General features: G+C 40.5%; 3 protein-coding genes across 5 annotated transcripts in view; all 3 read right to left on the minus strand.

Moving 5' to 3' along the window:
- LOC145772493 (mitochondrial sodium/calcium exchanger protein-like) overlaps nt 1-11435 on the minus strand; it is a 49490-nt gene extending 38055 nt beyond the window's left edge. Inside the window, exons 1-4 of the mRNA XM_082584368.1 lie at nt 11313-11435; nt 9885-10040; nt 9166-9218; nt 6824-6881 (exon numbers count right to left, since the gene is read on the minus strand). Coding sequence (XP_082440494.1) covers nt 6824-6881; nt 9166-9218; nt 9885-10040; nt 11313-11435 — 390 coding nt within the window. The remainder of the gene's footprint in view (nt 1-6823; nt 6882-9165; nt 9219-9884; nt 10041-11312) is intronic.
- The window catches only part of LOC145771977 (uncharacterized), a 228054-nt gene that overhangs the window by 112261 nt on the left and 88760 nt on the right, over nt 1-27033 (minus strand). The gene's annotated exons all lie outside the window — the stretch shown is intronic.
- Nucleotides 23236-26942, minus strand: LOC145772725 (uncharacterized). Of its 3 annotated transcripts, none has more exons than XM_082584601.1 (5): nt 26778-26942; nt 25735-25887; nt 25302-25489; nt 24832-24997; nt 23236-23771 (listed from the first exon to the last, which is right to left on the minus strand). In XM_082584601.1, exons 1-5 carry the CDS (start codon nt 26917-26919, stop codon nt 23602-23604), a joined length of 819 nt encoding a protein of 272 aa, XP_082440727.1. In that variant the 5' UTR covers nt 26920-26942; the 3' UTR covers nt 23236-23601. The 3 variants fall into 3 exon arrangements, with proteins under 3 accessions (XP_082440727.1, XP_082440728.1, XP_082440729.1); XM_082584602.1 differs by lacking the exon at nt 26778-26942 and adding an exon at nt 26465-26698; XM_082584603.1 differs by lacking the exon at nt 26778-26942 and adding an exon at nt 26362-26698.

Below are 27033 nucleotides of genomic sequence, written 5' to 3' on the forward strand. Positions count from 1 at the left end.
AGCCAGAGATGACATCCGACTCTGAAGACGTCTGCACTCTGCACACGTTAGCAACGCTTTCATCTAAGGGTGACTTACCACCACAAGCCAACCAACCGAGAGGAGTGAGTAAAGCATGCGGTTCACTACGATTTTCACCAACACGTTCTTCTTTAGCCCACATCAAATAAGCGTTGTCGTTGCCAATCAGTACATCTACAGTACTACAATCATTCAAATAAAACATATTTACGTCATGAAAATGACTGAAACCACTTAAATCCTGCTTATGCGGTAAAGTTTTAACATCGTCAGCCCAAGCTGGGTTAACCACCGAAGTTATATCACAAAACAGCTCATTCATCTCTAACGACTGGATGTTGAGTTTAACAAGGTCAGCACAAGTAGCTTTCTGACCAGCCAGGGTATCCATTTTAAACGACGCTTTATCGTACGATTTAAGGCCAAGTTCGCACACCAAATCACTCAAAACAAACGTTAACTGCGAACCAGGATCATGTTGACAATACACCAACTTGGATTTACCCGTTATTGGATTCAAAACACGAGCAGCAGTAATGCGGTTAAAGGCTGCTTTAACATTTCCAATCTTAACATTACGCACAGGAACTCTGGCACAAGCATCATCTTTGCCAACCGAATCCAGAGAATCACGTGACGTCACATAAAAATCATGCAGAAGAAAAAAGTGTTTTCTATCATTGTTAGGCCCACATTGACGACAGTTGTTTGCATGATTACAGTCCCTAACCATATGCTGGCGCAAACAATTCAAGCATTTGCCAGCTTTAACAATAACATCTCTCCGATCTTTAGGCGTCAAGCGCAAAAAATCTTTACAATTAGACAAAAAATGATATACAACTTGACCCCGTGACGAACAATAAATACATTCCGGTAGGTCCTTACGTCTGGCCTCACCACCGCGTGGTGCGCCAACAGCAGTCGAGTACTGCGAACTACCTGACAGCACATTATCATGGGGTTTTATCGACATCTGCCTAACCGGACATGAAGGCAATTTTCCTTTGCCAAACTTTTTAAAATGCTGCGACTCATCAGAATCGCCCATTAGCATAATGCCAATATCAGTCGACTTCCGTGTTTCCTCCCGTACTACAAAATTGAACAAACTCTGAAAAGTAGGCTCATCATCAGTGCTACCATACTGATCACCTAAAAAGTCAAGATAACGCTGCTTAGCGTCAAACGGGAGTCGCTTAGCCAAATCCAAAACAAAACGTCCTACCAATTTATCGCGCTGACCATAAGCTTGCGCGTAAAGCAGACACTGCGACAATTCATCTTTAAATTCTTTTAAATCACTAGAAGACATCGAAGTTAATTTTCTACCATAGCGGTACTTCCTAATTTCTGGTTCGGCAAAAAGACCTCCACGAACTCCAAAACGTTGGGACAAGCGAGCTAACGACATTTCTATCCTGTCTTCCTCTGACAAACCAGGAGTGTCGGAAACCAAATTAGCAATCGTTTGCGCAGCTGTTCTAACACAAGCTGCTTGTAACAAAGTCAAACGAGTTCCTTTTAAAGGGCGAAGCTGCCATCAAGGCCGTAACACGATTTTTAAAGAAGACAAATGGCATATTATTACCATCGTAACCAATCAAGGCCGCCTTATCGAAAAACGTCCTACTATTTTGGTATTCAAAAAAGCAATCCTACTGTTGAGAACTCGATTTAGCGGGAGAAGACAAGCTATATCCCTTAAGGGGCTAAGGGGCTCAGTCACATGCACAGCCCGATCACGATCCTCAAACACGTTAAAATCAGGAGACGCGATACGCCTCTCACAAACACCCAAATTACGTGTAGCTGGGCCATAGCCGTACGAGACCAAACCATTTTGGGGGGGCAAAACGTAAATTTGCCCAAATCTGCACGCTTTTATAGAAATTTCCCAAATATAATGCATGTGGTGCATGATAACAGTGAAAAACTAACATAACAAGATCACCAGCTAGCTAGAATTTCTTACCCAAGTAATCAAGATAGAACAACTCAATTGATCTTCGAATATACCTTGCTTGTGCATTGCTCGATGCTTATGCACTTTGGCATGGTAGGTAGGAGTAACATTTAGGAGTATTGTATACTTCAGCAGTAGAATTTTAAATGTTGGTGAAATTAACATGACACATATACAAACTAAATATTTATTTTTTATTTTGAGGCGCAACTGCATCATTTTAATTTGGGTAGTTTTATAAAAGTAACCAAACAAAGCTAAGCAACACCACAAAATTAACATTACATTTAACAGGTAGGCTACAGTATAGGCTAACATTTTTTCGTTAAATGTTGTGGTATTGCTTAACTATGTCCGTTTATGGTTGAAAAAGTGCTGTAACCTCTCCACCCCAATTGTTTTATAAAAGTATTCACCAGATTTATATAAATTCATATTTTGTAGTTTCCCAAATCAAGATGATGCATTTATGGATACTAGGCCTATGAAAAAAATTAAAGACTTTATAAATTGTGATGCCGAGGCAACTGCATCATGCCAATTTGGGCAGTTTTGTAAATAGACTATGATCAGATAATTTCATATTTTTTTGTTGCCAAATCTAAACGATACAGTTAGGTAAATGGGAAAAATTAATGAATTTGTTCATTTTGGGAAAACTGCCTCACGCAAATTTGGGCAGTTGCATAAACAGACTAATCAGATAATGTCATGTTTTCAGCAGCCCAAATCAACACGATGCATTTGTGAAAATTAATAAAATTAGCTATATAGCAAATTTTGTGTTTTGATTTAAGCAGATTCATAAAAGTATTAGAGATATATTTTGGTGGCTGCCCAAATTGGCATGATGCAGTTGGTTAAATGCATTTCCTACTACAGTTTGATCACCATACAATACATCAATACGGGTGTGCCAAATGAAAATTTTGCGGCATATTTCTTGTGCAAATAAGAGGCTGTGCCGTACTTAGTTTGATAGGTAAAAGATATTAATTTGTAGTTTTTCTTAATTCATGCCATTTTGAAGCTTTTCATATAGCAATTTTTGCCCTAATAATTGCAAGATTTTTGAAACAACAGGGGGGCAGCTGCCCCCCCTGGCTCGTACGGCTATGAGCTGAGCGATCAAAAACTAGCGGCGCAGAAAACTGTGAAGGGGGCAAAGCATTACTGCTAATGGCGGCCCCATGACCTGTACGCTCTGGGGGAGGAGTTAGGTTATAATTCGCAGGCCTTGGCTCTAGAGCCTTCGCAAGACCCTTAGCCGCGGTCCTGAGACCTCCTGAAACAGCTTGAAAACATTTAGATTGTACAGGTTCACTTACGGATTGAACAGGCGATATTCAGCTAAAACTACTTCTTTACGTTGTTCAGCCTTCAACTGAGCATCTTTGAGTGCGAACTCAGCAGCTCTCGCTTCGGCCTCAGCTCTTGCGGCAGCCTCAGCTCGTATGGCCTCAGCTCTCGCGGCGGCCTCAGCAGCTCTCGCTTCGGCCTCAGCTCTCGCGGCGGCCTCAGCTGCTCTCGCTTCGACCTCGGCTTGTATCTGGAGCTCCTCTCGTCTTAACTGCAGGTTAATTTGTGCAACTATCCGTGACGAGCTCTTAGACATCCTAGTGCTTACATTTGAGGCGCTATCTTCAGGATGTATGTCAGCATTCAACATTTCGGAGAACTCACTTACTTTTTGTTCGAAGTTATTTTTTAACGAGTTAAATTCGGGATCTACCCTATCATGAAGTTCTGCCAAAATTGCAGAGTTAAAAAGTTTACTCAAAAGAGCATGGAAATGCCGTAAATCCTCTTCCAAAGTAGAGAACTTAGATCTAAAAATTAACAGTTCCTGCTTATCACTCAAAGAACCTAGGGCTACAAAAAGTTCCCCAATTGGAGTCAAAATATCCCTTCTAAGATGCCGGGTCTCTCGAACTGACTTAGCCTCATCGTTACTGGGTCCCTCCCCAGAATGGCCTGCCCGACCGCAAAGAACATCATCAGGCTTAAACTCAGTCGAGTCGACGGCGGCCGAGTCCCTGTCGCCACCGAGGGTAGACATATTAAATGTTGGGGCTTAATTTAACAATTAAAAAATTAAGTTACACAAACACACAAAATTAAGTTATGAAAAACTTAATTGCAAAGACCGTAAAAAATACAAAAAGAATTTAAATGCACAATACCGTAGTTGTAGGGGTATATGAAGTCCTACCAAAGTTCCACAAACTTGCTTGGATTCGTCCACTTGAATCTTCAAGCACATATCGATTGTCTTTAATCTTCTTTCTTGCCACTGAATGTCAATGTTGTTTTTTCTTCAGAACCAACAAAGAAACGCCTTTAATTTTTAGCTTGAAGTTCTTCAGTATCAACTGAGAAGAAAAGTCTTTAATTTTCTTGTGCTTTAAGTTCTTCTGCACCAACTGAGAAGAAAACGGCTTTAATCTTTTGCTTCTGTAGACTACCAACCAACAAGATCGTCTTATTTTGCTTCTGTAGCCTACCAACCAACAAGATCGTCTTTTATTATTTATGGTCACAACGGTAAACCATAATCTCTTCGTGGGAAAATTGTAACATAAGATTCTCGGAACCGTTCGTCTGTATGCAATGACCGAAAGAAACACTCTTTTGAAAACGTCTATTCAAAAAGTGTATTTCTGTAAAAATAGCCCAAGGCTGTCGAAATTGGGGTGCAACGCGATACACCACTAAACTTGTCACTACAATGCAAATTACTTGGATAAAAGAAGGAAATTTCGTCCAGCTGGCAAGCACTAACCAAAACAGTTAAATATGCGACCACTTTTCAAGCAACAATTTTAAGAATGACGAGAATAGACTGCAATATTCCAAACGCACGCAAGCAGTTTCTGTGACCTAATAATGAAAGGCATTCTGAAGCAATTCTCAACAGGTGTTCAAAGGTGATGATGCAATGTTTCATGTTTCAACAGGTGTGATACAAGTCTTACGAACGATGGTGCAATCTTGGCTCATTTTTTAGGAAAAATTCCATGACGTAGTACGCTAAGATTCAGTAGACTTGAACAGTTTTATATGACGTTTGATTTGGTGAACAATTGTCTGGAACAAAACAGTCCATACAGGATACGGTTCTAGGACAATTGCCCCCGGACAATTCCATCAAAAAGTGCAGTAAAGTTTTTTCTTAATTAGCACTAATAGTTTGATTCTTATTTGTGACAGAAAGATATATAAACATCGCCACTAGAAATGTAAATTATGAGCGATTCCTCTTAAAAAGTCAAGTACATTGCGATTTTCATAGTCTTCTACAATGGTTGCAATGCGAGCTGAACAGTCTTGATAGCGTTTTTCGGGAAGTGGTGCAGGAAATCCTGCAATCATTTGGTTAATTGTTACCGTTGCTAAAGCCTGCTTGCTCTTAAATGCGTCCATAAACTTCTAAACGTTTGGATGACATGCAGTAATGTTAGCTTGAAGGTGGATATGCCATCCTTGCAACGAATTGTTTGTACGGGGAAGATCTTCCACTACACGATGATGCATGCTCCACATGTTGACGGAAAATGGGATGATCGTCTGTTGATGTGTATTGTGTAGCCTTCTTCCGATGAAGACATCTTCAAAGTAATCTACGATCGAGTCAGCTTCTGTTGGCATAATGTCCTGAAGTGTTTCAAACGCACTAACTACGTCATTTGGTCGAATGAAAGCCAGAGCTGGAAGCATACAAATTTTCAGAGCAAAGTCAGCATCTGCCTGATAATGGCCTTGCAATCTTTCCGCAAGCCTTTCCATTCGTTCGGTGTAACAAGTAACGATGTTGCCACCAAACGTCTTCGAGCTATGAATAAACTTCACCAAGTCATGCTTAAATTTTATTATTCTCTTGGTATTCATTATTCGGGGACAGTTTTCCGGGGGACAGTTGTCCGGGGGGCAGTTGTCCGGGAGCAGTTGTCCGGGGGGCAGTTGTCCGGATACCGAAGGATACTATAATTCAAGTCGTTTGGTAGTATAACAGGAGGCATGCTAAAATCTGTATGGCGTTTTAATACTAAAACTTGAAAGGCATTACAACTATGACATCTACAAAACGAAATAATGTTTTATTTGCTAATTGCTGCATAGGCCTACTAGAAAATACTTCACGCCATCTTTTACAGTACGCACAAGTATAGCATTACATTTCTTGTCGTTTTGTGCATTTGTATTAGAAAACTTCAATAGAGTCTAATATTTTTTTGGAGTTGTCACTTTAGGTGTGCAAATTTCCAATGGACGCTTTCACTTTGTCCTCGTACCGTTTTGTCATCTGATGATTGCAGCAAGCTAGTAGCATGTTGTATTTTATATCAGGCATGCCACGTTTACACATAACAAGCATGCCAATGATTATGCAACAACATGAATACAAACCAAGATATTTCCGTACGTGAGCTGTAAAACTAAGACGAGTAGGTAGATGATGCACGGAAACTATTCAAACTTCTTCAGGTTTCATTACCATTGATAGCTATAGCCTACAGTTATCGTTCTCCAGATTTGACATCTTGTAATTATTTCAGCTAAATTTTATAAAAGCATTTTAATAAGTTATTCTAACCGGGCGATGGCATTACAAGTCAAAAGTTTGTTTCAAATGCAGGCTGAAGTTGGATATTTTGTTACTAGAAAAGTGATTTCTTTTCTCACGCAAAATATTGTCAGTTTATCAAAGTCCCGAAATATGTAAGTAGATTTACCAACGGCTCTCTAATTGCTGTTTTCCATAGTTTATCTACAAAATCAACTCATGCAACCGTAGATTTTAATATTAGTTTTAATAACATAGAATATAAAGGATATTGCAATATTTTCACTCAGCTTCAAATTTTGGGCTATAAATTTCAACGATGGACAGAAGCTGAAAAAAGAAGATTATTAGTTTATCAGTGATCAATGAATAACAAAAAATAAATAAAACTAATTATTTCGTAAAATTGTTTTGTGTGATCCATATAACATGACGCATTAAACATTACGTGCTTCGATATTTCTCAGTAAGGTTATGAACAGATAGCTCTATGAGATAAAGCAGCCACTGCGCATTGACAATATAATTACTAGTCAAAAAATCGTTCAGTGGATCGCAGTTCCAAGTATGGTAATCACCATTATACTACTTTTGTTTGCGTGTACTCCGCGGATGTATATTTATATCAAAACCACCCGACAATTTCAATTTAAACCAAGCTGATGCTGACACAATTTGGCACATCGCACGCGTTGGGCCCCTGGCGACGAACTACGTCGTTCGTTTTTGGGCTCTAGCTAGCGTTGCCCTCCACGCTCACATGTGTACCCAACGTTGTCCGTTGTTCGTAATGGTTCGTAAAGCAATTGTTCGTAAAACAATTCTTCCTAAAGCATTTTTTCGTGCATGCAGTCAAAATTTGACGTATACGAAGAAATGCTTTACGAAGAATTGTTTTACGGATTTCATTTTACGAAAAACGCTTTACGAACAATTGTTTTACGAACAATTGCTTACGAACCATTGCTTTACGAACAATTGACCTATAACCGTACCCAACTGTGTAAAAATGGGCAGATTTGCTGACTGGGTATGATCACAGCAGCAGAGGAAGGGTGTGTCCAGAGTAAATAAGCTACTGGACCTTGTCACATTCACGTGTGGTGCAGCACGAATACCTGTATCACAGTACATTCCTGGTGGCAAAACTGATCCTTTTAGCATTGATGCAATGTTTACACTCACACTGTCTACCTACAGGCACAAAAAAATGTGAAAAAGAAATTTTGCTAGACTCTTATTTGAAATGTTTCTCCTCTTATTTGAAAGACAAATAAACAATTATCTCTCTTTCTCTCTAGCTGTTAAGAATTAAAAGAATGTTTTGAAAAGAGAAACTTTGTTTCTGTTTTAACTTTTAACTTGTGGATGCTATGATAAAATCTCGTGTATTTATGTGAAGTGTATGTCGAGTGTTATGCTGTGGACAAATTTACTTTTGTTTTTGTGCGGTGACGAGAAGTAACTATGACTTCAACTTGATCTACAGCATTTTTTGATGACTGTGGCTCTTGAAAACGATTTGTTGTTACAAAAACAAATTTTCCAACAGCCGCCAAAACAGAGAAGCGCTATTATATAAATTTTCTGTTCGAATAGCAAACAACCACAAGAAAAACAAGTATCGATGATGAAAAAAATGGAAGAGATAGGCAACTTGGTCAGTGTTTTTGTACTTATGGTTTGTATCTGCAAGTGCAAACCCGATACTGGCTTACGTCGTTACGATACATACATTATAATATGGCGATACCGATACTGGCACATCGCATTTACAGTAATGTGAAAACTAACTCAACACTGAAAATAGATGCTGAAAAAATATACATAAAATCGGGTGGCGCCGATCCCGGTTTCGTGTCAAAATAACATCACCTTTTCGAAAGAAGGTGTTTCGACATACATCATGTGATGCACTTTTGTAAATATAAGATAGTGGTGCTAGCACAGTTAATTTTTAACTTGCACGCATTCAATGTTGTAATAGAGCATATTGCAAACACCAATGATAAATAACTTATTTTAGTTCAATGAAGGCTTTTACAAACAAATAACAATACTTTTGAATGCAGCTTCGTTTTGTACATTTGTATTAGAAAACTTCAGTAGGGTCTAATATTTTTTTGGAGTTGTCACTTTAGGTGTGCGGTTTTCCAATGGACGCTTTCACTTTGTCCTCGTACCGTTTTGTCATCTGATGATTGCAGCAGGATAGTAGCACGTTGTATTTTACAACAGGCATGCCACGTTTACACTTAACAAGCAGGCCAATGATTAGGCTATGCAACAACATGAATACAAACCAAGATATTTCCGTACGTGAGCTGTAAAACTAAGACGAGTAGGTAGATGATGCACGGAAACGATTCAAACTTCTTCAGGTTTCAATACCATTGATACATTCTTAGTTGTTTGTACAAACTCTTCATGTTGTTGCGGAATTATTGAACCTACGTGTAACGTGTGATCGCTTCTTGTCCGGACAAACATCCAGCCATTCAATGAACCGCATTTTGATTAAAAATAGTTACATGGGTTAATTTTAGAAAGGTCCGATATCAAGTGAAAAAGCCAATCTGACATACGCCAACAACAACTATGCATCACTACTCACTATCTTTCAGCTGTAGTTCCAAGTCCAACGAACAAAAATATCAACAACAAAGCCTGGTGAAAAAAATGATTGTTAGAAAACTTTTTAATTAAAGACAGAATGTAGGCCTGTGCATTAACAATCTAAAAATTTGACGTATGCGGCGATAGGACAACAATCAACAAACAAAATAATAACAAAAAAGAAGCCATGAACAAAATTCTCAAAATCAATCATATCTTAACCGTGATTCCATGCCCCCACGAGTAAACTCTACTTAAAACCCAATTAAAACCTGATGAAAATTAGGAAATTTTGAGTAGCAACAAAACAAGAACTTGTATACAATTTGCAGGTGACATGGGACTAGTGATGAGACTGCAACTTGTGGTTTGGGTTATCAAAAGAAAGAAAACTGACTGCAGGAGGTGTATTAAATAAAATTCTTCACCACTGATTTAACGTCTATTAAACTTAAACATTATGGCAACAGCCGGCCACAACACAGAAAGTAGCCACCCAATGCAAGAATCACTGTGTTTGGTTGAAGGTATGCCAAGGCAGTGGGCTAGCTTGCATTTACTTCCGTCAACGGCAAATATCAGCACAATGAGTAGCAGTATGAATAAGCCAGAAGAATACTAACTTAGACAGCAAAACGTCTGCAAACGTTGAATTATGTAAAAACGACAAATTTTGCTGTCTCGGAATCGATCATCATCCAGCAAGTTGTAACTCACATAGCCTGTTGAGACTGCTCCCAGGTACTTTGGTTTAACATTACAGAAAGCAACTTTAACGTAATTCACAAATCCTTCATCCATGGCACAGTTTGCAGTGGTGTTGACAAAGTTGCACCACTTTGAAGAGTTGTGGATGCGATGATAATCCCTGCACTGGAGCAACAAAAAAACATGTGAGGCAGTGTGTTTCAATTTAGCTACAGAATAATCACTGCAGCCTTCGAATTTGGCATCGGCAGCCTTCGAAAATAAAAATAGGTGGAGATGTGCAACCTTGAAAGATCAAAACAATTTAATTGAAACAAAACTAGGTCAGTAAAGTGTGCTATGATGACTCCCCGCTATGTTCTTGAAACAGAGATACTCGTAATGTGTGAGAATTAAATCGAAAAAATGAAAAACGAATAGATGTTCAATGGTCTTGAATTGAGTCGCAAATATAAATATTGCGGCTTTAACGTTCTCAACATTTGCTTCGGTTTTCGAGCAGACAATGCCACACAATTTAAAAATAGTTGTGCAAGTTTACTTTAGTTTTACGATGAAGATTGAATATAGCCGTTGGTAGTGGGTGTGGTATTGCTGTCAACTTTTCGAGCATTTTTTTATACTTTGTTTTCTCGTGTTTGTATTTTGTAAAATTGTTTTTATGTGATCAGTTGCCTGCATTAACGACGTCTATTACAGCTATTATTATTACATAGCCAACCTTACATCAGTGTTTTATGCAGCCGCCAAGGTTTAAGATCGACCGTAACGGACATAGAATGTTACGTAGTGAAAACGATTATGCAATTACGCTAAAAAATGATCGCTTGAAACAAATCATAATTCTACGTCGGCATTGATATTGTCGCAGTAAAAATACGGCAATTTTGAAGGCTGAATAACGTGTGTTTATAATAGGGACAGGAATATGGCATTACTTGGGTACATATATATTATTGCTAGAGCTTCGGTAGAGAGTTTGTCTTGTTGAACCATAGGCATAAGAAGCCGAGCAACGTGATCAAGTCGAAAACGTTCGATACTTAATTTGTTGCGTAGTTTTGTGTTTCTGTTTTTGTAATAAACTTGAAGATGTTAAACTTGATCACGTTGCTCGGCTTCGTATGCCTATGGTTCAATATATTATTGCACAAATATAAACTACAACGTTGCAAAATCAAAAGCATTTCTGTAACTATTCACTTTTCACTGAAGAGTCAAAGCAATGTTAAGCCCCATGACAATGCTAACTTTTAGATCTTTCTAGTGCAGACAATTTTTACTAAACTCCTAAGCACATCCACTTTCTATTAAATCTACTTTATTAGATCCGTTCACGGCATAAGTTACACACTTTGAGATAAAAAATTGAAGTTTAGAGACTCAATTTTATCTGCAATATTTTAGTTAAACATCAAAGGGTCTTTTTAAACTTACTTCAGCATCATGGTACTTGGTTCCTAAGTTGGCGCCATACAAGCTCAAAGTTTGATTGGAAACAGCGATGTCTTGCTGAGACAGTGGCAAACCAATTAAGGTCAATAATACGATGCAGAGCATTGCATAGAAGATCGAAGTTGCTATCTCAAAGACAATCTCTTTCCAAGCTTGTCATCAAGAACGCATGAAAATGCTTCTTTGCTTCAACAAATCATCTAAATCATATTAAACATTTTGTTTTCTAGTACAACTGCTTTACAAAATGTAAGAAAAATAAAGACTTTAGATTACTGCTGGTTTCTATCTAAAATGCAAAAAACGCAGGTGGTGTAAGAGAATCCTTTATTCGTCTCTTTCTTTTAAAGTTTAAAAGTTGGAACCACTTCATAATTACAGTACATTTTGTGACTAACACAATCAAAAACCAAGGCAATTAAAATGCACACCCATTTGACTACAGCAAAAATTAACAGAAAGTGTCTGTCAGGTTATAATTAAATCTGAAGCTGCTATAAAGCTTAAAGGCTTAACTGCAACAGTTAGTAAAACATTTAGATTAACACTCACAGATAGAAAGTAAGTACTGTTGCAACTTGCATTAAAACATCTAGAACCATACAAAATATCACAGTTGACTCGTTTGTATGTATCAATGTCAAAAGGTTGACATCATTGAAACTCACATAAAAAATGGCTTTCATACAAAACGTTGATCAGTCATGAAAACTTAACAAACAAAATCACACAAAGCGTTCCTTGAGATGAATCCATATCAACTCATAAAAACTGACATATCTTTCAGCACCTTCACCCAGCAAATGCTACACAAAGTTTGAAAAAATCAGGAGAAACTAACTACCCTTCCTCACATCAAAAATAGTGAGTGAAATACAATAAAAATGCTGTTTGTGGCGCTCGAGAGCTAATTTTCTCTGACGTAACGCGCGTCACTTACTGACGTCATGTCGAATTCTAGAATCTTCCTCTCCAAATAACAAATACCGCGTGCTTTCGGAATGCAGTCTTGTAATCAATTTTTGCATTGTGCCTGAATCGCATTCCTACTGTACTTCATCGACACGTAAATCTACCGTTATATTGCGTTAGATGGTCGCATGTAGAATTGGCGATGCCTGTGGATTGCGCCTTTCCAATTAAAGCTAGAGTTCTTTTTAAGAAACGGCAACTGTGATCCCTGACTCAGACTACTACTCAGACTCGCTATTATTCTGTTTGTAATTGTTCCAGACAATTGTTCACCTAATCAAATGTCATATAAAAACCGTTCAAGTCTACTGAATATTACGTCATGGAAGTTGCTAGAAAATGTGCCAAAATTGCACATCGTTCATAAGACTTGTGTCAAACCTGTTTAAACCTGTTTAGGCCTGTTTCAGTTTGAAACCTGTTTAAACAGGAAACATTGGATTACCAGCTTTGAACACCTGTTTTGAATTGCGTGACAATGTCTGTCACTATTGCGTCACAGTACTGCATACGTCAATTTGAGATATTGATATCTATTCTGGTCATTCGTGAAATGGTTGCTTGAAAGTTAGTCGCACATTTAACTGTTTGCTTAGTGCTTGCTAGCTGGACAAAAATTCCGTCTTTAACTAAGTAGTTTGTTCTGCAGTGACAGTATTTTAGAGGTGTACGGCGTTGCATCTCGATTTCGATAGCCGCGGGCTAATTTTACAGGAATACACTTTTTGAAAAGACGTTTCAGAAGAGTATTTGTATTTTTTCGGTCATTACATTCAGACGAACGGATTCGGGAATCTTACGTTACAATTTTCCCACAAAGAGATTATGGTTTACCGCTGTGACCATAAAAAAATAAAGACGTGGCTTGTTAGTTGGTAGGCCAAGAAGCACTTAGAAGCAGAAAAAAATAAAAACGCTGTTGTCAGTTGGAACTTAGAAGCACAAAGAATAATAAAGAAGATCTTGTTGGTTGGTAGTCTACAGAAGCAAAGAAAATTGGAGACATTTCTTCTCGGTTGGTAGGCTACTGAAGAACTTTAAGCTAAAAAGTAAAGACATTTCCTCTCAGTTTGGTACTGAAGAAAAATAACTTTGACATTCATTGGCAAGAAAGAAGATTAAAGACAATCCATCTGTGCTTGAAGATTCAAGTGAACGATTCCAAGCAAGTTTTGTGGAACTTTAGGACTTCATATACCCCTACAACTACGGTATTGTGCATTTAAATTCTTTTTTGTATTTTTTACGGTCTTTGCAGTTAAGTTTTTTATAACTTAATTTTGTGTGTTTGTGTAACTTAATTTTTTAATTGTTAAATTTAGCCCCAACATTTAATATGTCTACACTCGCTGGCGACAGGGACTCGACCGCCGTCGACTCGACTGAGTTTAAGCCTGATGATGTTCTTTGCGGTCGGGCAGGCCATTCTGGGGAGGGACCCAGTAACGATGAGGCTAAGTCAGTTCGAGAGGCCCGGCATCTTAGAAGGAATATTTTGACTCAAATTGGGGAACTTTCTGTAGCCCTAGGTTCTTTGAGTGATAAGCAGGAACTGTTAATTTTTAGATCTAAGTTCTCTACTTTGGAAGAGGATTTACGGCATTTCCATGCTCTTTTGACTAAAATTTTTAACTCTGCCATCTTGGCAGAACTTCATGATAGGGTAGACCCCGAATTTAACTCGTTAAAAAATAACTTTGAACAAAAAGTAAGTGAGTTCTCAGATATGTTGGATGCTGACATACATCCTGAGGATAGCGCCTTAAAAGTAAGCACTAAGATGTCTACGAGTTCGTCTCGGATAGTGGCACAAATTAACCTACAGCTAAGACGAGAGGAGCTCCAGATACAAGCTGAGGCCGAAGCAAGAGCTGCTGAGGCCATGGCGAGAACTGAGGCCATAAGAGCTGAGGCCGACGCGAGAGCTGAGGCCGAAGCGAGAGCTGCTGAGTTCGCACTCAAAGACGCTCAGTTGAGGGCTGAACAACGTAAAGAGGTAGTTTTAGCTGAATATCGTTCAGAGTTGGGCTCCCGGCGTAGTTCTAAAAAGGGATCTTCTAGCCATTCCAGAAGTGAACATCAATCGCAGTTTAATTTACATAACCTTTTCCAGGCGCCTGTTCAATCTGTAAGTGGACCAGTGCAATCCACACGTTTTCCATCAGTTTCAGGAGGTCTCGGGGCCGCGGCTAAGGGTCTTCCGAAGGCTGTAGAGCCAAGGCCTGCGAAATATAGCCGAACTCCTCCCCCAGAGCGTACAGGTCACGGGGCCGCTGATAGCAGTAATGCTTTGCCCCCTTCACAGTTTTCTGCGCCGCTAGTTTTTGATCACCCAGCTACACGTAATTTGGGTGGTTGTGAGAGGCGTATCGCGTCTTCTGATTTTAACGTTTGTGAGGATCGTGATCGGGCTGTGCATGTGACTGAGCCCACTCAGCCCCTTAAGGGATATAGCTTGTCTTCTCCCGCTAAATCGAGTTCTCAACAACAGGATAGCTTTTTTGAATATCAAAATAGTAGGACGTTTTTCGATAAGGCGGCCTTGATTGGTTACGATGGTAATAATATGCCATTTATCTTCTTTAAAAATCGTGTTACGGCCTTAATGGCAGCTTCACCCTTCAAAGGAACTCGTTTGACTTTGTTACAAGCAGCTTGTGTTAGAACAGCTGCGCAAACGATTGCTAATTTGGTTTCCGACACTCCTGGCTTGTCAGAGGAAGACAGGATAGAAATGTCGTTAGCTCGCTTGTCCCAACGTTTTGGAGTTCATGGAGGTCTTTTTGCCGAACCGGAAATTAGAAAGTATCGCTATGGTAGCAAATTGACTTCGATCTTTTCCAGTGATTTGAAAGAGTTTAAAGATGAATTGTCGCAGTGTTTGCTTTACGCGCAAGCTTATGGTCAGCGCGATAAATTGGTAGGACGTTTTGTTTTGGATTTGGCTAAGCGACTCCCGTTTGACGCTAAGCAGCGTTATCTTGACTTTTTAGGTGATCAGTATGGTAGCACTGATGATGAGCCTACTTTTCAGAGTTTGTTTGAATTTGTAGTACGGGAGGAAACGCGTAAGTCGACTGATTTTAGCATTATGCTAATGGGCGATTCTGGTGAGTCGCAGCATTTTAAAAAGTTTGGCAAAGGAAAATTGCCTTCATGTCCGGTTAGGCAGACGTCGGTGATGATGATGATGGCGTATGAGCGATCTTTCCAGGCTAGATTGGAGGGCAGGAAATCTTCAGCCACTCAGCAGTCTCGTCGTCCAGGATTCTCAGACCATGTGCACCGTGTGGAGGCCGGTGGATTAGGCAGTGGTGGATGACATGGTCTGCGGTCTGTTCCGTGGCACCACACTCGCATTCTGATGAAGGAGCCAGGCCCCACTTGTGCATGTCCGAACGAAAGCGGCCGACGCCAGTTCGCAGGCGGTTAAGCCTGACCCACGCAAGCCTTGCGAGGGACATCCCTGGTGGACGGGGATCGACGTCGGGTATGAAGTCACGGAGCGTGGAGGTGTGATTTTGCCACTCCGTGTTCCACATGTGGTTCGTCCAGTGTGCCGCACTTAAACCAAGTTCTTCGGCATTCTTAAGGAGTTGTTGTGCGGCAGGCACAAAGGGGCGTCTTGATTTCAGCCGCTGCTTTATAGGTGGTGGTCTCTTGAATGTTGCATGGAGGAGATGGTCCGGGTCCAAAGCACGGCGAGCGAGAGAAATCGTGGCTCCTTTACGGCGTAGCTCAGCGGGTTGGATGCCTGCTAGGATGGGTAGGCAGTCCGTTGGAGTGGGACGCAGGCATCCAGTCACAGTACGCAGTGCGTCGTTGATGGCGGTATCAATCTGGTGGATGTGAGAACTACGACACCAGACCGGCGCGCAGTACTCAGCGGTGGAATGAACAAGGGCTAGGGTAGCTGTACGAAGAGTTTTAGCACCAGCTCCCCAGCCGGAACCCGCCAATCGCCTCAAAAGTGCGACGCGTGTAGATAGTTTTTTGCGCAGTGACTTCAAGTGCCGGCGGTACGTGAGTGACCTGTCCAGGGTTATGCCGAGGTATGTAGGTTCGGCACAGTAGGGCAGGCGTTCCCCATCAATCTTGATGTTTATCTCACGCTGTGCCTCCCGGTTGTTAAGGTTGAAGGCCGCCGACACTGTCTTTGACTTGCTGAGCTGTAGCTTCCATTTCTGGAGGTATGCTGATAGTGTTTGCATGTCTTGGCTGAGGTTCCTCTCCACTGACTGCCAGTTTCCCGCTGAGTGCAGGAGTGCCAGGTCGTCTGCGTAGGCATATTTCCTGGAGATGGTGGGGGGCATGTCGTAGGTGTATATGTTGAACAGGAGAGGAGCCAAGACTGAGCCCTGTGGGACGCCGTTTTTAAGTCGGCGTAGTCTGCTTCGACGACCGCTACCGGTTGTGAGGGTAAAACTGCGGTTTTGCACAAGTTCCAACATCATATGGACCATGTGTCTGTCAGGGAGCAGACGGAGTAACTTGCAGGTAAGGCCGCTATGCCATACGGTGTCATAGGCAGCCGTGAGATCAACAAACACGGCGCCAGCCTTCTTCTTAGCCGAGAAGCTGTCCTCAATGTCTTGGGTCATAAGTGTGACCTGATCTACGGTTGATCGTCCGTGTCGGAAACCAGCTTGTTCACGGGGGAGCTGCGGATCTATTATTGGTTCGACACGGGCGTAGATGAGTCTCTCGAGGATCTTGAAGGGGATGCAGAGCAGTGAGATTGGACTGTAACTCTTCGGGTCCCCTGGGGGCTTCTTCGGCTTAGGGACTGCAACCACAAGGGCTCTTCTCCAGATTCTTGGAATTTTCAGGTGGCGCAAACAGCAGGAAAGGAAGTCTTTTAACCAGGACTTTAAGGAGGCAGCAGCATGGAGTATCAGCTCCGGGCATAGGTGGTCAGGGCTCGGGGCTTTACCTGGCTTTATGTGCTGGAGGGCGGCGGAAAATTCTTCCGGGGTGAACTCACCCGAGATGTTGTCCCCGTCTGGGGTTGTTACCCTCCAGAGGTCCGTCATTTCTTGCAAGACGTCGGTAAAACCCCATGATGATGTGATGTCAGGGAGTTCGCAGTACTCGACTGCTGTTGGCGCACCGCGCGGTGGTGAGGCCAGACGTAAAAACCTACCGGCATGCATTTGTTGTTCGTCACGTGGTCAAGTTGAATATCATTTTTTGTCTAATTGTAAAGAATTTTTGCGCTTGACACCTAAAGATCGGAGAGATGTTATTGTGAAAGCTGGCAAATGCTTGAATTGTTTGCGCCAGCGTATGGTTAGGGACTGTAATCATGCAAACAACTGTCGTCAATGTGGGCCTAACAACGATAGGAAACACTATTTTCTTCTGCATGATTTTTATGTGACGTCACGTGATTCTCTGGATTCGGTTGGGAAAGATGATGCTCGTGCCAGAGTTCCTGTGCGTAATGTTAAGATTGGAAATGTTAAAGCAGCCTTTAACCGCATTACTGCTGCTCGTGGTTTGAATCCAATGACTGGCAAATCGAAGTTGGTGTATTGTCAGCATGATCCTGGTTCGCAGTTGACGTTTGTTTCGAGTGATTTGGTGTGTGAACTTGGCCTTAAACCGTATGACAAAGCGTCGTTTAAAATGGATACTCTGGCTGGTCAGAAAGCTACTTGTGCTAACCTTGTAAAACTCAACATCCAGTCGTTAGAGACAGATGAACTGTTTTGTGATATAACTTCGGTGGTTAACCCAGCTTGGGCTGACGATGTTAAAACTTTACCGCATAAACAAGATTTAAATGGTTTCAGTCATTTTCATGACGTAAATATGTTTCATTTGAATGATTGTAGTACTGTAGATGTACTGATTGGCAACGAGAACGCTTATTTGATGTGTGCAAAAAAAGAGCGTGTTGGTGAAAATCGTAGTGAACCGCATGCTTTACTCACTCCTCTCGGCTGGTTGGCTTGTGGTAGTAAGTCACCCTTAGATGAAAGCGTTGCTAACGTGTGCAGAGTGCAGACGTCTTCAGAGTCGGATGTCATCTCTGGCTTTCAGCGTAAAATTGAGTCTCGTGATATGGAAATAGCAAACCTGAATAAAGTCATTCAGGATTTGACCTTGCAAAATGAAGCCTGTGAATTGTCTCGCAATGACATTTTGGCTGGAGAACTTGTTGAACCGAATATTGAGTTGAAAGATGGTCGATTTGAGATACCTGTACCGTTGAAGGAAGATATTGATTTACCTAACAATTTTGTGTTGGCGTCAGATAGAGCTGCTGCTTTAAGGAAGAAGGCTTTAAAACAACCTGAACTTTGTGATTTCCTTACTGACACCATGAAGGATCTTAAATCTAATGGCTATATTGAGCGTGTTGGTGAAGCAGGAAATGTCAAGGGATTTGAATGGTATTTACCATACTTTGTGACGTCACAATTAAAAAAGCGTATTGTTTACGATGGCAAGTCTGAATTTCGAGGAACTTGTGGTAATGATGTAATGTTTTCGGGTCCTGACTTGTTAAACCCTCTGGTAGATGTCTTGGCTAGATTTCGGCTTGGTAGATTTGGTCTCATGGCTGATGTGACTAAATGCTTCTTTCAAATAAAGTTACCTGAGTCGCAAAGGGATTTGTTTCGTATATTGTGGTTTGAAGATGACGACTTTGAAAGTGGTAGGATGGTACCCTTTCGTTTTTGTGTACACCCTTGGGGAATAAAAAGTAGCCCATATATCGCTTGCTTAGCTATAAAGAAAATGATCGAGCAGAATCCCAGCGGTGCTGGTGAACTAACTCTCTGCAATATTGCAGATAATATGTACATGGATGATTTTATATTTTCGGCTGATAGCTTAGAGGAAGCTCAACAAATCACTCATGAATCAATTGCTTTGTTTGATAGCCGTGGGTTTAAACTTGTTAAGTGGAGTGCTAACAAGGAGGCTATGATTGTCTTGTCAAATTTGGATAATGAGATGCTTTCACCTTTGATTCGTGACATTGACTTTCAGACTGAAAATATGACTTTGCCATCAGCGAAGACATTGGGCTGTGTGTGGCAAACCGAGTCTGACGAGATGCGTATCGCATGTTCCTTAAAGCCCTTGGCTAAACACACCCGCAGAAGTATGCTCAGTCAGCTTGGTCAAAATTTTGATCCGCTAGGCTTTGGAGCGCCATTTTTTCTAAAAGCACGCCTTATACTTCAACAATTGGCGATAGACAAGTTTGATTGGGACACCGAGGTCCCTGATAGCTTTGTTAAAGAGTGGGAGTCATGGCTTCGCTCTTTGGACCTGCTTAAAGATTTTTCGTTACCGAGATGGTATTTTGCAAACTCTGGTGTGTGTAGTCCGGATGATATTGTTTCATATCAATTGCATGGGTTTAGTGATGCTTCGAATCAAGCTTTCTCTTCTGTTGTTTACTTGCGTAGACTGGTTAATGGAGTTTCTAGTGTGTCTTTCGTTTTGGGTAAATCTACCATTGTTGTAAAAAATCAGTTTTCTTGGCCGATAGCTAGGAAAGAGCTTGTTGCCGCTTTGAATACAACAAGACTCGTGAAGCAGGCCTATGAGGCATTGAAGATGCCTGACTGCATTAAATATTTTTGGTGTGATTCTCGTACTGTGTTGCAGTGGGTTAAAAACCCTGATTTACGTTTGAATAAGTTTATCACGCGTCGAGTTGAGCATATTTTATTGTTGTCTGGAGCCCAGGATTGGCGTTTTTGCCCTACCGATATGAACCCAGCTGATGTTGGCACACGGCCAAATCTTATTACAAAGAAAGAATTTCGAGAGTTGTGGTTGAATGGTTCTAGTCTTCTCTACCAGTGTGAAGAAATTCCATCTGTAGAAAATGCCACTTCAGTACCTGTCCATAGCCTATATCTTCGTGACGAAGAGGAGTCGCTTGACGTTGGACAGGGTGGCCTTCACAGATTGATCGAGGCCGCACCTTCTTTGTATGTTATGAAAAAGAGAATCGCTTATTTGGTTGCCTTTGTTGAATTTTTGTGCTGTAAAACGAGAAAGCGTAGCTTTGTGAAGCCAAAACTGGACGCCTCTTATCTTAATAGAGCCCTAGACTTGACTGTGAAGTTTGTTCAGAAGAGCGTGTATGGCGATGTGGTACATTTAATGACCAAACGATCGCCGGATGCACTTGAGGAAGTGATAAAGCGGGGTAATGTTGGCGCTTCGCAACGTGAGAAGGAACGCTTGAAAGAATTGCGTTCACTTAAAAAGTACAGACCTTGTGTAGATGACGCTGGTGTAATCCGCATTGAAGGGCGCTTAAGTAATTCTCCCGAAATCTCTCTAGAAGCAAAGCATCTGATTGTTTTGCCTTCGAAACACCCCTTCACTAGGCTTGTTGTACTGTCGCATCATAATGGAAATGCGCACTGTGGAGTACAGAACACTTTGTTGTCTACGCGACAGAAGTTTTGGATCGCTAATGGTAATGCTTCCGTGAAGAGGTATCTTAATGACTGTGGTGTATGCGCGATTGAGAAAGCTCGACCTATAAGGCAGCTCATGTCTGATTTACCTTTGTCTCGCACAACCCCGCATAGGAAACCCTTTTTTGATTGCGGCTTAGACTATCTTGGACCTTTAACTTTTGTTGAAGGTAGAAATCACAAAAAAGCTTGGGGACTCTTGTTCACATGTATGGCATCTCGCGCTATTCATGTTGAGCTGGTTAGGGGAAGACCTTGACCTACGAGCCACTTTTTAGATTTTTTGTGTTAACTTTTTTTTTGCTGAAGATAGACCGCTTAAATTTTTAAAGCATTTAACATAACTATTGGGGCAAATCATGGGCAAGTTTCAGATCAATACCTTTAATACCGTGTCAGTTATAAACATTTTCCTGAAAGTCTCCAAAGTGGCTCAAGGGTCCTGCTGGTAATGACCCATGAACCACCCCGAATTACCCATGAGCCACTGCAATTAAATCAACCAACTTTGTTTGATTTCTGTTATGAAATGTACTTTAGACGCAAAAAAACACAAGTATACAAAAAGTACAGTAGGCTACAAAGGTACTATTAATGGACCAACTGAACAAACCCCCCCACCCAGCGAAATCCGTAGTTATTTCGCCCCTCCTAGCATAGCTCAAAATAAGGGTGGGGAGGGAAATAGTTCGGATTAGCACAAGTGGGGGAAAGATTTCAGCAGACCATTTTCCCTCCCCACCCCATTTGGGGATTTGCTAGGAAGGACAGAAAATTTACAGATTTCGATGGGGGGGGGGGATATTTTTCAGTTGATCCTGATTAATAAAACACATTACATGCTGCTAAAGAAATTGTCGTCAGTTTATGCATTTAATACAAAACCTATTCAATGTTGTAGCAGGTTAAATCTACAGAGAAATGTTTAATCCCTTGTGTCCGTTTAGTGGAGCCACAAGGATTTGGTGGAGGAAGCAACAATACGACATCACATATTTGCACAGAGTGAATGTCTTCAACAACAGGTTCAACAAAACCATTTCCCTTCGGATTCCTTCTCAAAAAGGACACCTCTACATCATCTTTTTCTTATGTGGTCTTTCCAATATAGTGCACGTCTCGCTTCTCACAAAACTTAACAACCACAAAGTCCCCAATGCTAACCGTAGTTTCATCTTTCGAATCATTGATCGTGTCGTCCACCTCACTTTCATCCGAACTGTTGTCATTAAGATCCAGAACAGTTGCATTTTCAGCTTCACTTTCCGAATCTTCTGACAGCACTTTAAAAATATTTATCTTTTTTTTCTGTCCCATTTGAGCAGGTTTACAACATACCATAATACACCTATACAATCCTACATACTATGAAATAATGGCATCACCCATGAACCATGGCTCAAGAGTCATGCTCCTTGGTGGTTCATGGGTCAAGACCAGCCTGATTAGTATACTTTGCATCAGAACTAAAAAATTAAAGCAAGTTATTAGCCACAGTCTGACCATAGACTTTACATACGTAGACGAGAAACTCCGAAAAAAGAAAAAAGCGATTTTAATGAAACAAACCAAAGCGGCGTTAAAATCATGCGTCTGCCTTGCCACGCATGACTGGTGCTTACTGGCTTTCCATTGGCAAAACAGAAAATGACACTTTCTTACAATTTTAAACATCTGGGAGCGGAAGCTTCATGCTTATACAAGAATAGCAATGGCAGTTTCTGGTAAAAACCTATTTCTTGCTGATGAAGATTGGGAAATACACGTGGAGGTAATAATTGAGACCGTGCTTCAGACAGTAAAATATTTCAGCGGAACTTTTACTGGTAACACTTCAACTCTGTCGTTGATATAGTCTGTCTAAAATCTATGGTTTAACATGTTAATCTACTTTAACATGTTTGTTGTGGTTCTCTTTACAACTGCCTATTTTGGAGCTGCGTAAAGGTCTGTGACCCAGACTTTTGCCGCTCATACCGACTTCCGCCCGTAAACTTCATGTATTAAAAGTTATGAGATAGTTTGTATGACTTTGATTAGCCTACATAGTTTTAAGTTTAAGTCTTAATACATCGGTATACATCAATCAGATACCACTCGAATGCTTTATCGGAAATACAGTAATTCAACGTGGATCGTGCCTACCCAGACAGCCACTTAATCTGGTAATGATCTTTACCAGATCTGGCATCGTCGGGCAAAATTAATCCGGCTTTGATCTGGCATAAAATTATGCCCGCTCTGGTTGATAGTGGTGAGCCCGATAAGACGTGTTCAATTTTGCCCGATCGGGCGTAAATGTCGGGGCAAAATCTAGCCACGATCGGGCAAAATTGAACACGCCTTATCGGGCTCACCACTATCAACCAGAGCGGGCATAATTTTTATTTCAGATCAGATGATCTGTCATTCGTTGACGCGACATTCAGACAGCAATTAAACATAACTGACAAAGCAAACAAACAATGCTATCGAATTCAATGATTTGTTTATTACAAAAAATATAACAAATCACAATAAAAATGAACATCCCATCATTTAGCAGTCACAACAACATGGTATAAACATAACATGAGGAGACATAAAGGAATACACACAGTAGAGTTGTGAAAAAGCAAATTCCTTTTTTCGAAATTGAGAAGATAGTCTGTAATGCACGACACTTTTTTATTTCGAGCCCATTGTGATTTGGAAGTAATTCACTTTTCCTAAAAGTAGGCCTACACAAACCAAACCTGAGCACGAGTTTGAGGTCTATTGAACGTGTAACAAACAGATATTTCAGAAAGTCAACACTTTACGTTGTTTTCACTTTCTGTTTGACTTTAAGAAATAAACGCAAGTCATTTCAAATCGATGAAACGCAGATTACGATTTCTTAACAACTTTATTGAATCGTCAGCTTGTCGCATTTTCCGACCACCATCACTGTCCTTTGCTTCATCGAGCCAATGCACCACACCTGCACGAAAGTCCGTTTCCGTTGCTTCGGAATATACTTCTCTAATGGCAGCTGTAAAATGTAAACTTTTTACATTAGAAAAAGATTGATTGTTCCTTATAAAAGAGGGCACGTTAAAAGCTGTGCCACTGCAGCAAACAAAACGTTTAAATGCCATATTCAAAAATTACTCCATACTCTTCTATACTCTTGCTCTATACTATACTTATACTCTTCTATACTCTACCATACTCTTCTGAAGAGTACTGTGCACCTGTCTGGTGCCGCAGTGCTCATTGCCACAACATCGACACTGCCATAAACAGTGCCCTGCGCACAGTGACCGGATGCCTGCGTCCCACACCATTGGACAATCTCCCCATTCTCGCTGGCATCCAACCTGCTGAGCTTCGTCGCGAAGAAGCCACTCTGTCCCTCGGTCGACGGGCACTGGAGCCTAATCATCTTCTCCACCACAAGATCTCTGCCTTCCCAAACGGGCACCCCCGCCGACTGAAGTCAAGACACCCATTCGTGCCAGCCGCTCAGCTTCTGATTAACGAAGCTGATGAACAAGACATCTCTGCGGCTACTTGGGCGGACCATAAATGGAATTCTGAATGGAGGTCAAACACCACCAGACTCCATTCATTCATCCGCGACGCCGACACACGCCCCATCGGCCTGACACTACAGAGACAGGCATGGGTGCGCCTCAACCGTCTCCGTACGGGCGTCGGGCTTTTCCGCTCAACCATGCACCAATGGGGAATGGCTTCTTCCTCCTCCTGTGAATGTGGTGCCGAGGAACAGACCGTAGACCACATCATCAATGACTGTACCATCTTCAAGCCACCTAACGGAGTGGAAGGTCTGCGCGTCATGGATGATGAAACTAAAGACTGGCTGCTCTCTAGCAGCCTTCCAGTGTAGTCCGGGAACATCGTGAATCTGGGGTGGTAAAAGGATAGACCCTCGGCCCCAGAAGCTCAGACGACAACGACGAAAAAATTAATAATAAATGTTAAATTGAAAAACTTGATTCTCAGCTTATGCTACAATATTTAGTAGATAATTTTAGTAATAATTACTCAGAAACGTGATGACAAATAAGCTACCATTTTCAACTCACCAAAAATAACTTTATACAATCGCAGTTGCTGGAAACCTTTTTTTCCGTGACGCCCCTTGCCACTCAAGTTATAAAACTTAGCCAATTCATTGCCCATAGTTTCCTTGAGCATTCTCCTTGTGGTTTCAGGCAAACTTCTACCGCTGAAGTTCAACAAATCAGTAACCTGCAAAAAATTAGTCTCTGCTGTTACTCAAATCTTATGCTATATCGCTAACCTTACATGCATGCACTTTTACAACGACATGTGGAAATAGACAATGACGAAAAGCTGGCAGTTTAGCAATCACGTGAAAAAGTATCTTGTGTCAAACATCATAGATCAAAATAGCAACCTGTAAAATCCAACCAGGAGAAACAACTTTGTTGATGATGAAAACTTTTATTATTAATGTATGTGAATGATCAATGAATAAATTTGGGACTCTGCAAACAATAAACTTGTCAAGTGAGTGTAATTAACTACTCACCATAGATGTTTGGAACTTTCCATCCAGTAACTTTCTTTCTATATCACAAAGTTGTTCTTGAGAATTAATTGGCAAAATTTGAAACATTGGAAATTCTTCACTCCTCTTTTCCGTTGTTTTTTCAGAAATCAGTCCTTTTAAGCACCGTTGTTGTGCTTGAATTTGTTCAAGAACTTTGAATATCCGAGCTGAAAAAGATAACATTAATGTAAAGAACACATTGCCATAAATAGGATTCACCTAAAACAACAATGGATTTCACACTTAACTAAAATTTGTATAAATAGCCACACTCGTTTAACTGATTCACTGTATGTGTGCAATCATGGCTAACACAAGGTAACAACAAAAAGTAAGAAGCATAGTCCAACATACATTGTAATTGTATGCCCCATCAAAAATTCAAATCAATGAATCACTTTCATATACGTACTAAAAATAGGCTCAAGTTCTGAACAAGAAATCATCCTGTTGCCACTTGGAGTAGTACTTTGCATTGGAGCACAACTTGAACGTTTCTTCGGAGTATGCTCATATTCCAAGCTATAGTTCGCTTCAGCATTATACTCTTGGAAAGTATTTGGAGCTAGAAATATACATAAATACCACGACATTAATGATCTACAATACATGATACTGTGGTTTCTTGCAGTTCAGTTTAACAATATTGAAACTAAAATTGTCACCCAAAAGTGTATGTCAACAAGAAGCTTTATGCAGTGCGTTGTACAAATGTATAAAAGTTTGAATATTGGCAGTAAACCCACAATAAAAGCTAACAGGTCCAGTAAGACTGATAATTAAGACAAAAATTTTCTATCGTTCTTTTATTCTATCATTCTTTTATTCATTCTAAGATATCATTCTTTTATAATGCACCTTGAAGGTCATTAAGACAATTAAGACATTTATAAGCATAACTGCAAACAGCGACACCGTTTAGGCCTCAAAGTCTTATCGGACCAGTCAAAGTACACTGGATAAAACACTTGCTATATAGAATATAGCAATGAAATCTGATAGAAAAGATATATAATTTCAATATAATTAATTATAATACCAAATGATTAAGCAATTCTTGATGTTGATATTCATTAGTGTCTTTCTTCAAAAACTTTAAACTTTTCACTTGCTTAATGTAAGCATAGTGTCCCTTTTTATACCTGGTAGAACATCCAGGAACAGAACAGAAACTTGGAGCCATGGAATGACAGAATGTTATACCACTAAGTAACTTGATCTAGGCCTACCTACCTTGCTTAAATGCAAGTTGCAACTGTTAGCTAGGTCTATAATATGATAATACTAATATGAGATAAGGTCTCACTGGACATCTCAATTACCATACACAAGCATCATTCCATCAAACCAACCGCTAATTTGCTGCAATAGAGTTCTTTATAATATGCTGCCTGCAATCTCGCAACCTTCTGCAAGTACCTGTGACACCATAGACCTTTCATTAGAAACAAATACCTTGCGTCCAGGGATGCCAGTGACAAATTTCCAATAAACTTAGATTGTGTGCTAAAAAAAACCCAGATGAGGCGAAAAAACCCAGGTCCAGAAAATATGTAGTAAAGCGGTAAAAAAAACCTGTGTGTGCTTTCAGCACCATTTTAAATCATTACACAGAAGCCTCAGAAAGCTACAAACAGTAACAGTAACACGTATGTATAATTATACAATATACAATTATACATGCTTATGTTGGTATGGTAGTTAATATATG

Source organism: Aplidium turbinatum, chromosome 6, assembly GCF_918807975.1.
Source record: "Aplidium turbinatum chromosome 6, kaAplTurb1.1, whole genome shotgun sequence".
NCBI classification, from domain to species: domain Eukaryota; kingdom Metazoa; phylum Chordata; class Ascidiacea; order Aplousobranchia; family Polyclinidae; genus Aplidium; species Aplidium turbinatum.

Bases quoted from the DNA above. Each gene is read 5' to 3' on its own strand.
- LOC145772725 (XM_082584601.1), bottom strand. From the start codon at position 26,919: ATGGTGCTGAAAGCACACACAGGTTTTTTTTACCGCTTTACTACATAT. The intron at 25,888-26,777 runs GTATTTGTTTCT...GTATATTTCTAG, and splicing joins CTGGCATCCCTGGACGCAAG to CTCCAAATACTTTCCAAGAG. The intron at 23,772-24,831 runs GTGAGTTGAAAA...TACATTTTACAG, and splicing joins ATTGTATAAAGTTATTTTTG to CTGCCATTAGAGAAGTATAT.